The following is a 9,697-nucleotide window of genomic DNA, read 5'->3' on the forward strand; positions in this document are numbered from 1 at the left end:
CCTTGAGCTGAAGAGCTGAGGGACAGTGCCCAGGCCCAGAGTTCAGGCCCTACGACTGGATTCCCCTCCCCCCCCCAAAATAGCCATAGGTAAGACTGGTGGTGCAGCTCAATGGTAGGGTGCTTGCCTGGCATACACAAGGTTCTGGGTTTGACCCCCAGTACATACATCCACCCACACAAAGACAAGGTCAGAGAGATATAGCTGGAAAGATCAGACCCTCAGACAGTGACTAGAGGCGTATCTATGAGGCATCTGCAGGGGCTGTCCTGCTATCCTTGCCTTGTAGGAGCAGATGCCTCTGCCATGTGCAGAGGGTCCTTGGTTAAGGTGGCTTGTTCCTAGCACCCACTGTAATTGTGTGTGCACACTCTCACTTTATGAGCTTTAAAACAGCAACGTAAGTTGCCTGTGGTTTGTGGGCCTGTGGATTTGGCGAGTGCTTCTAGGTTGGAAGTTGATCTTGGCAAATCTCTGTCCTCAGAATTGGTTTCCTGTTGCTCCCATGTGTAGATTAGTAACAAGTTTGGCTAGCAGGCAACTTCTAGAATGGCAGACAGACTGAGCTGAGCTGCACACCAATGAGAGCCAGCCTTCAGTCACTGTCCACGAGGCTTCAGAAGAATCAGTTGGGAACAGAGTTTCCTTTTGGCCATGGGAAGTCATTGATGTCTGTAGGGAATACTTCTTAAGGGCCAGTCTTGTGTCTGTGTGCCTTGGTATTTCATAAGCTGTAGGAGGGAAAAACAAGTGAAGACCCAGTGTTTGAAGAGTAATTTGTGGGCTGGGAAGGTGGCTCAGTGGTAGAGCGCTTGCCTTGCATGCTTGAGGCCCTGGGTTCGATTCCTCAGCACCACATAAGCAAAAAGAAAAAAGCTGGAAGTGGCACTGTGGCTCAAGTGGTAGAGCGCTAGCTTTGAGCTGAAGAGCTGAGGGGCAGCGCCCAGGCCCAGAGTTCAGGCCCCACGACTGGACCCCCCCCCCAAAAAAAAGAGTAATTTGTATCTCATTTGGTCACCTAATGTGGTGCCACTGGTGAAGGTGTCACAGTTGTCTTCAGTGGGGCTGGAGAAACATGATTTTACACTGCTAAAACTATATCACTGGGTTTAGGAGGCTTTTCAAGCTTTCAGTTTATACCTCCTTTGGTTGGTTAACAAATTACAAGTGACCCTTTCCTATCATCCTGCCATGAGAACCCCACAATGCAACTACTAGGTCCAAATGCCTCCTACTCCATCCACCACTTATCTAAATTCATCCTCAGGCCAAAACTTAAAGCATGTGGTGGGATTGAGAGGAATGAATTCTGAAAGGTGCCCCAGAGATATTCTGCCCCTCTCCTGTCCCAGAGCAGGGACCTGGCAGCCTTGGGCCATATCAGTTCTTTCAGAAGCACTTTCTGCCCTTTTCTTTTTTGTCTTTGGATATAATGTTAAGGGTTGAACTCTGGGCCTGTGCTTGCTTGCTTTCTAGACAGATTCTCTACACTTGAGACTCATCCCCATTCCAATTTTTCATGCTTTTACTCTTTGTGTGTATGTGCCTACCACTGCTGGGGCTTGAATTTAGGGCCTGGGTGCTGTCCCTTAGCTTTTGCACTCAAGGCTGATGTTCTATTTTAGCCACAGCTGTACTTCTAGTGTGTGTGTGTGTGTGTGTGTGTGTGTGTGTGTGATTGGAAATAATAATTTCATGGACTTTCCTGCCTAGGTTGGTTTCAAACCAAAATTCTCAGGTCTCAGTCTCCTGAGTAGCTATAATTATCGGTATGAGCCACTAGATGAAGAAATAGATTTACAATATACCGTTAGGAGTAAACAATTGTGAAAATAACAGTTGGCATGTGTTTTACTTGATTATAACATACCAACTGTATGCTCATATGCTCAAGATTATAGGGATGGTAAGAACTCAGGTAACCAGTTGCTTAGCAAAGTGACACAACTAGACCACAGCAGGATTGAGATTGAATCTTGAGCTTAGGCACCTTTTCTACTTACATAGAAGAGTCCTTAAGCTGGAGAGAGGACCAGGCATGGTGGCAGTGTGGAGTATACAACTCTAGCACCAGCTTTCTCATCGAGTTGTATGGTGTTTTGTCCTGATCCCATGTCTGTTTCTATGGAATAAAACCCACATCAGGAGCCAAAGATTTGAAGAATCACAGTGAAGCTGTCTCTGTGAACATTTGGTGGTAGGCTTGGAAGTTGTGAGAAGAGTTTATGAGGAAGGTGGATGCTTTGGTTATTCATTGACTTCTCCCTAGTTCTGGAGAGCTAGTGTGTTGGTGGTGGGAGAGGAAGAGTCCATGCTGGTCAGGGTCTAACCTCAGCAGACCTGCAAGTCACTGGGTCACTGAACATGCTGCCTGTGATCAGGGGCATACTGAACTCTACCCTCAAGGGTAATGTCCTTCCATGAAATGGATGAGTTGGCATCTCCTGGATCCACAGGCCTTCTGACTCCATTTTGTATGGGATTTGGTGAATGGCCAGATTTCCAATATGTGGGGAGAGGCAGAAATGAGAGCTTTTATTTATTTATTTATTTTTTTTTGTCGGTCGTGGGGCTTGAACTCTGGGCTTGGGCGCTGTCCCTCAGCTCTTCAGCTCAAGGCGAGCGCTCTACCACTTGAGCTACAGCGCCACTTCCGGTTTTCTGGTGGTTTATTGGAGATAGGAGTCTCACGGTCTCTCCTGCCCGGGCTGGCTTTGAACCGCGATCCTCAGATCTCAGCCTCCTGAGTAGCTAGGATTACAGGCGTGAGCCACCAGCGCCCGGCTAGAAATGAGAGCTTTTAAAGTGAGCATCTGCTGATGTCTCATATGAACTTTGTTTGTTATTAGGGGGAAGGTAGGTCCCAGCTGCTGTCTGGGCACCAGGCTTACCTAACAATCAGGTAGGCGAGCTTTAAGAGGAGTGTTGACATCTCCTTGCAGTTATTTGTTGAATCACAGAGAAAATGGCAGAGACATCATGACTCCCCTGTATAGGTCACAGCTTGAGACTCCATTAGTGTTTGTGGGTTGCTGCTCCTATCTGGGTTGTTCGTTTGAGTGACAAAACAGGGACTGCAGCGCCATCTCTCAACAGCATTTGGGGTTGCTTCCTCACAATAGCACTGATTAGGCAGCCCTAGGGTTTCACAGTGACTTGGTCCCTCTCGAGTGTTTCAGTTCCCTTTGGATGAACATTGTGAGGTTCTGATCAGGGTGTTAGGGGCTGGCTGGATGCCAGTCAGAGTTTCTCCCTGTTGGTCTGTGTGGGAGATTGGAATTCTAACCTTTAATGCTGCGTGGGCCCTGTCAGAGGGACAGAGCTGCCTGAGAAACTCTGCTCCTTTAAGAAGGAAACCACAGACAGAGTATGCTTGTTCCTCGGTGGCAGCGATATCCATGCCTCCCGCCTAACTTCTCAGGGCTCTCTGAAGTCAAGTGGCTGTGAAGAGCTGGAGGGAGTTTGGAATGGTGGTGTTTTGTCCTCTGGGGGATTCTTTACCCTATGTGTTCTCTTCTTGCTGGCCGGTTACTCACTTTCTAAGTATTGTTGGAGAAGGGAAATAGGCTGGAGAGCTGGCCTTAGAGCCCTCTCCCTCAGCTTGTGTTGTTCTTAGTCTTTTTTTTTTCACCAATCTGATGTTACCAGCCCTGTTTGCATGGGGACTGTGGTAGTGGTTTTGGCTGCTTTTGTTTGTTAGCTGTAGGTACGATGCAAAGCATGTGAATAATGTACTCCAATCATTGCCATTTCTGCCTGCAGCCTGGAATTGTGTCGCCATTTAAACGAGTATTCCTAAAAGGTGAAAAGCCTAGAGATAAGAAAGCCCATGAGAAGGTGACAGAGAGGCGCCCTCTGCACACTGTGGTGTTATCATTGCCTGAGCGCGTCGAGCCCGACAGACTGCTGAGCGACTATATTGAGAAGGAGGTGAAGGTAAGTTATCATAGGCTGCAGGTGTGACAGCCAAATACTGACTTTGAATGGCACCTCCACATAAATACCTTCGCCTGTGTCCACTACTGTCTTACCTCTTCTGGTGCAGTTCCTCAAAACCCAGGATCTGGTTCTTTTCATAGTAGCATGCTGCCTGCCACCTCTTTCTCAAAGCCTAGTTATGTGGGCAATGTGTCTGCCCACCAAAAGAAAGTTGCAGAGCTGGGAGAAAAACACATTTTCTCCGGCCTGGAGATGACAAGAACCCCTTGGTTGAGGCCCTGGGGACATTGCCAGTGTCATGGACACTGCTCAGGGCCTGGGTCCTCAGACCATAGGCTTGAAGCTCATTGTGTCTAAAAGGTGTTTGCTCAAGATACTGTGTAAGCTGTGTGAAATCTCTTAAAATGATAGTAAACAAAAAAGAGATATAAAGTTACAAAGTCAAAGGAGACAACACATTTGGAGGACCCATATTAATGTGAGAAAGGTGAGATTACTAGTTAGCTCATACCATCAGACTCAAGTGCCTTCAGAGAAGAGTCCAGGGTCTCAGGAGAAGCACTGGGCTGTCTGAACCCCTCATTAGGAGTTGGGGGCTTTAGATGTGTAGGTACCTGGCACAAGGGAGGATAAAGACCCAGGTCAAGACCAGAAGTTAAGTCAAAACCTCTTAAGAATGACAAGAATCTCCAGGCTTCCAGAAAGCCTGCCCCCAGATGTCTCCCTCATAGGGATCTGTAGAAGAGTTCTTGTTGGGGAAGCTGGGAGGAGCCCCATAATGGTCTTAGGGGTTACCACCCAGCCTGGCAGTCAGTATCCCGCTTCCAGCAGCTTTCCAGACCCTTACTTTAAACATAGGGTAGCAAGGATAAACATTGTAAAATCTAGTCACATATCCCTTAGTATTTGAGTATATATTCTGAGAATTGTGTCATCTGGCAACTGTTATTGTAAACATCAGAGTGTCCTTACACAGACCTAGAATGGTGTGGGCCAGTCATTCATCATGACCTCTAAATGGAACCAAGACACACAGAAAACAGGATGCACACAGCTAACCATACATCAGCAAACTTTTCAGCAAGCTGGTTTTATTGTTTTTTTTTTTTTTGTCCTTTTAAGTTTTAGCAAGGATTTTATTACAACAAGGTTAACGTAGGATGAAATGGAAATGAGCAAATGGAAATGAAAAACACTTCCGGTTCCCTTTTTTGGTCGGTTGTGGGGGCTGAACTCTGGGCCTGGGTGCTGTCCCTCAGCTCTTCAGCTCAAGGCTAGCGCTCTACCACTTGAGCCACAGCGCCATTTTCAGCTTTTTCTGCTTATGTGGTGCTGAGGAATTGAACCCAGGGCCTCATGCATGCAAGACACTCTACTACTGAGCCACCTTCCCAGCCTAAACTAGGTTTTTAAAGTGTACTTGAATGATAAAGTGTGTGGCATAGTAAATACTAAGTCCATAAACCAGCATCAGTCATTTCTTACAATTATCAAGAATCCCATACTGGACAGCATTGTATGTGCAATACTTTCACATGACTGGCAGTGTAGAAGGCTTATCTACCCCAGCATCACTGCAGCCTGAAAAATGTATTGCACTGCTCAGTTAGGAGAACACAGAATCACCAGGCAGTAGAAAGTTTGCAGCTCCACCATAGTTCTAGAAATGGAGGTTAGTCCAGCCTTTGCCAAATCACTGATATATAGAGCATGTCAATATCTGATACTCTTAAAAAACTTTTTTTTTTCAAGCCCAAGTCAGAAGTGGAATTATGGGTCAATTGGTAGAGTGCTAGCTTTGAGTGCAGAAGCTAAGGGACAGCACCTAGGTCCTGAGTTCAAGCCTTAGTACTCGTGTACACGCTCTCGCTCTCTGTCTCTGTCTCTGTCTCTCTCTGTCTCTGTCTCTCTGTCTCTCTCTAAAAACTTGGGCTTGAAAAAATTAAAAAAAAAATCTCTAAAAAAGACTAAACAGAAGAAATCATATCTGACTTGCAAGGAAAAAGAATGGAGGAGAGCGTGAGAGGAAACTTTTTTTTGCCCATTCTGGGGGCTTGAACTCAGGGCCTGGGCTCTGTCCCTGAGCCTCTGTGTGCTCAAGGCTAGTGCTCTACTACTTGAACTACAGTGCCATTTCCAGCCTTTTCTGAGTAGTTTATTGAGATAAGAGTCTCATGGACTTTCTTGCCTGAGCTGGCTTTGAACCTCAGTTCTCAGTTCTCAGCTCTCAGCCTCTTAGTAGCTAGGATTATAGGAGTGAGCCATTGGTACCTGGCTTAGAAGAAACTTATAAAAACGGTAAAGCAGGTTGGAAGGTGGCTCAGTGGTAGAGCGCTTGCCTTGCATGCCTGAGGCCCTGGGTTCGATTCCTCAGCACCACATAAGCAAAAAGAAGAAAGCCAGAAGTGGAGCTGTGGTTCAAGTGGTAGAGCGCTAGCCTTGAGCTGAAGAGCTGAGGGACAGTGCGTAGGCCCAGAGTTCAGGCCCCACGACCGGACCCAAAAAAAAAACCCAAGCAAACAAACAAAGAAAAAATGGTAAAGCAACAACAGTTCAGTTGGGGATGTAGTTCATTGGTAGAATGCTTACTCAGCATGTATAAGGCCCTGTGATTGATCCTCCGCACCAAATAAGAAGAAAACAAACTAAAAAGAAGGGGAGAGAAACAAAAACTGTCTGAAGAACTGACAGTTTTGACTTTCCACATTGAACAGATCCTGTCAAAAGCTAGAAACGCGGTTCTCAAAACCCAAGCTTTCGGCTGCGCACCAGAGGCTTATACCTGTAATCCTAGCTACTCAGGAGGCTGAGATCTGAAGTATGCCATTCAAAGTGAGCCTGGGCAGGACTTGAGCCTTGAGACTCTTATCTCCAAATAGGCACCAGAAAATGAGGGTTGGCACTGTGACTCAAAGTGGTAGAGTGCTAGCCTTCAGCAAAAAGAACTCAGGGACAGCACCTAGGCCTAGAGTTCAAGTCCCACAATTGACAAAACAACAACAAAACAAAAATGAGCTTTCAGGAGGCTATTCTGAGAAGTTACTGGAGGATGTGTCATCTCAAAATACAAATCTGAAAGAAGACATGGGTCTGACAACCTTTCTGACAGAATAAAGGCGGGTAGTCCCTGCAATGATTGAACAATGATGTCCAGAACATGAATCTGAAGAGTTGGCCAGCTTTGGAGAGGAAGTACATGCGTCTTCAGGTCAACCTATGTCTTAAGTTGAGTGGAAGAATACATTGAGAGACTACTGGGGAGTTGGGGGAAGAATTAGTATAGTAGGAAGTGGCGCTGTGGCTCCAGCGGTAGAGCGTTCCCCTTGAGCTGAAGAGGACAGGGACGCGCTCAAGCCCTGAGCTGAAGGACCTGAGTTCAAGCCCCACGACCAAAAAAAAAAAAAAAAAAGGTGAAGATACTTTGGGCTGGGAAGGTGGCTCAGTGGTAGAGCTCTTGCCTTGCATGCCTGAGGCCCTGGGTTCGATTCCTCAGCACCACATAAGCAAAAAGAAAAAAGCCAGAAGTGGCGCTGTGGCTCAAGTGGTAGAGTGCTAGCCTTGAGCTGAAGAGCTGAGGGACAGTGCCCAGGCCCAGAGTTCAGGCCCCACGACCGGACCCAAAAAAAAAAAAAAAGAATTAGTATAGTACTCAGAAAACAAACCAGATTGGGCTGGGCATGTAGCTTAAGTGTAAAGCATCTTTCTAGCATGGTGAAGGAGCTGAGTTCAAATCTTGGTGCTGTCAATAAAAGATAATGATAGAGAAGAAAAAGCAAGTGGGGCTCTATATTCAGCTATGAACTTAAAGGCTGGGAATTTCATTTCTAGCTTAGATGACATGGAGATAATTTTCCTTATTCTTGTCAGTATATATAAAATCCCAGGATCTTATTATGGGGTAGTATAAGAGGACAGACCATAGGATGAGACCTGTGGTCAAGTCCTCGGGTTTTTGTTTTATCTCTTGTAGCTAGGTTTGAAAAGGCCAGCAAGCCAGAATATTAACTTCACCATTGAAAGTATAACAAAGTCCTCTGGCTAGAGGACTGGGAATGGGGCAGCTTCACAAGACAATCCTCAGACAAGCTCAGTTCTAGCCAAATGTATGTAACAGAAAAACTAATGGTCCTTTGCCCTATCAGAGGTATTTTTTTTAATTTAAATTTTTTTTAACCAGTCCTGGGGGGGTTTGAACTCAGGGCCTGGGCACTGTCCCTGACCTTCTTTTGTTCAAGGATAGCACTTTACCACTTGAGCTACAGCGCCATTTCTGGCTTTTTCTGTTTATGTGGTACTGAGGAATCAAACCAAGGGCTTCATGCATGCGAGGCAAGCACTCTATCACTAAGCCATATTCCCAGCCCTATCAGCAGAATTTACATAAAAAGTAGATATTATGGCTGGGTGCTGGTGGCTCATATCTGGAATCCATTTCTACTTAGGAATTAGAGATCTAAGGATTGCGGTTTGAACCCAGCCCAAATAGGAAACCCTTGAGACTTTATCTCTAATTAGCTACCAAAAAGTTGGAAGTGGAGCTGTGACTCAAGTGGTAGAACACTAACCTTGAGCAAAAAAGTTCAAGGCCAGCACCCAGGTCCCCGATTTCAAGTCCAAGTCCAGTATACATACAATGTGTGTGTGAGTGTGTATGTCTGTGTGTGTATATGTATTAATGTGTATATAATGACTCAATGGAGTTTATTTTAAGGAAGTAAGGCTGGCTTAATTCTTGAAAATGCAATAGCCAGTAAGTGCAGAAAATTATTTGACCAAAAAAAAAATCTAGTACCCAATCATATGTCATCACTGTTATATAAATACCAAAATGAAAAATGCAGAATCATTTACAATTGCTTAAAATAACAAAGCACTTAAGGGTAGATCCTATAAACCATATATAGGGTTTGTTATATAGCTGAAAGCTGTACAAAACTGAAGATATCAGAAAAGATACAGTTAAATGGAGAGACACGAAAGACATCAGAGGGGGGCTGGGAATGTGACTTAGTGATAGAGTGCTTGCCTAGCATGCATGAAGCCCTGGGTTTGATTCCTCAGTACCACATACACAGAAAAAGCTGGAAGTGGCACTATGGCTCAAATGGTAGAGTTCTGTCCTTGAGCAAAAAAAGCTGAAGGACAGATCCCAGACCCTGAATTTAAAGCTTCAGGGCTGGCCAAAAAAAAAAAAAAAGACACCAAAGGGCTGAACGAGGGGAAACACATGCCCTGTTTGTGTACAGGAAAGCATAGCCCAGCTAATGTCAGTTCTCCCCAAATGATTACAGACACCCAATATGAATTAGGCAATTTGAGTAGCTCTGTAACTATGAAAAGTGAATGGAGCTAGCCATTGGTGGCTCATGCCTATATTCCTAGCTATTCAAGAGGCTAAGATTTGAGGATCACAGTTCAAAGCCAGCTTTGGCACAAAAGTCTGTAAGCTCTTATCTCCAAATAACCGGTACAAATCTGGAAGTGGTAGCTGGGCACAGGTGGCTCACGCCTGTAATCCTAAGCTACACAGGAGGCTGAGATCTGAGGATCGCAGCTCAAAGCCAGTCCAGGCAGGAACGTCCGTTAGACTCTTTTTTTGGGGGGGCGGGGTCCGGTCGTGGGGCCTGAACTCTGGGCCTGGGTGCTGTCCCTCAGCTCTTTAGCTCAAGGCTAACGCTCTACCACTTGAGCCACAGCACCACTTCCGGCTTTTTTCTTTTTGCTTATGTGGTGCTGAGGAATCGAACCCAGGGCCTCG

General features: G+C 45.7%; 1 protein-coding gene across 1 annotated transcript in view; it reads left to right on the plus strand.

Annotated features, from left to right (window-relative positions):
* The window catches only part of Ccm2 (cerebral cavernous malformation 2), a 50,766-nt gene that overhangs the window by 2,550 nt on the left and 38,519 nt on the right, over positions 1–9,697 (plus strand). Inside the window, exon 2 of the mRNA XM_013032934.1 lies at positions 3,763–3,936. Coding sequence (XP_012888388.1) covers positions 3,763–3,936 — 174 coding nt within the window. The remainder of the gene's footprint in view (positions 1–3,762; positions 3,937–9,697) is intronic.

The sequence above is a fragment of the Dipodomys ordii genome, unplaced genomic scaffold (genome assembly GCF_000151885.1).
Source record: "Dipodomys ordii isolate 6190 unplaced genomic scaffold, Dord_2.0 Scaffold160, whole genome shotgun sequence".
NCBI classification, from domain to species: Eukaryota; Metazoa; Chordata; class Mammalia; order Rodentia; family Heteromyidae; genus Dipodomys; species Dipodomys ordii.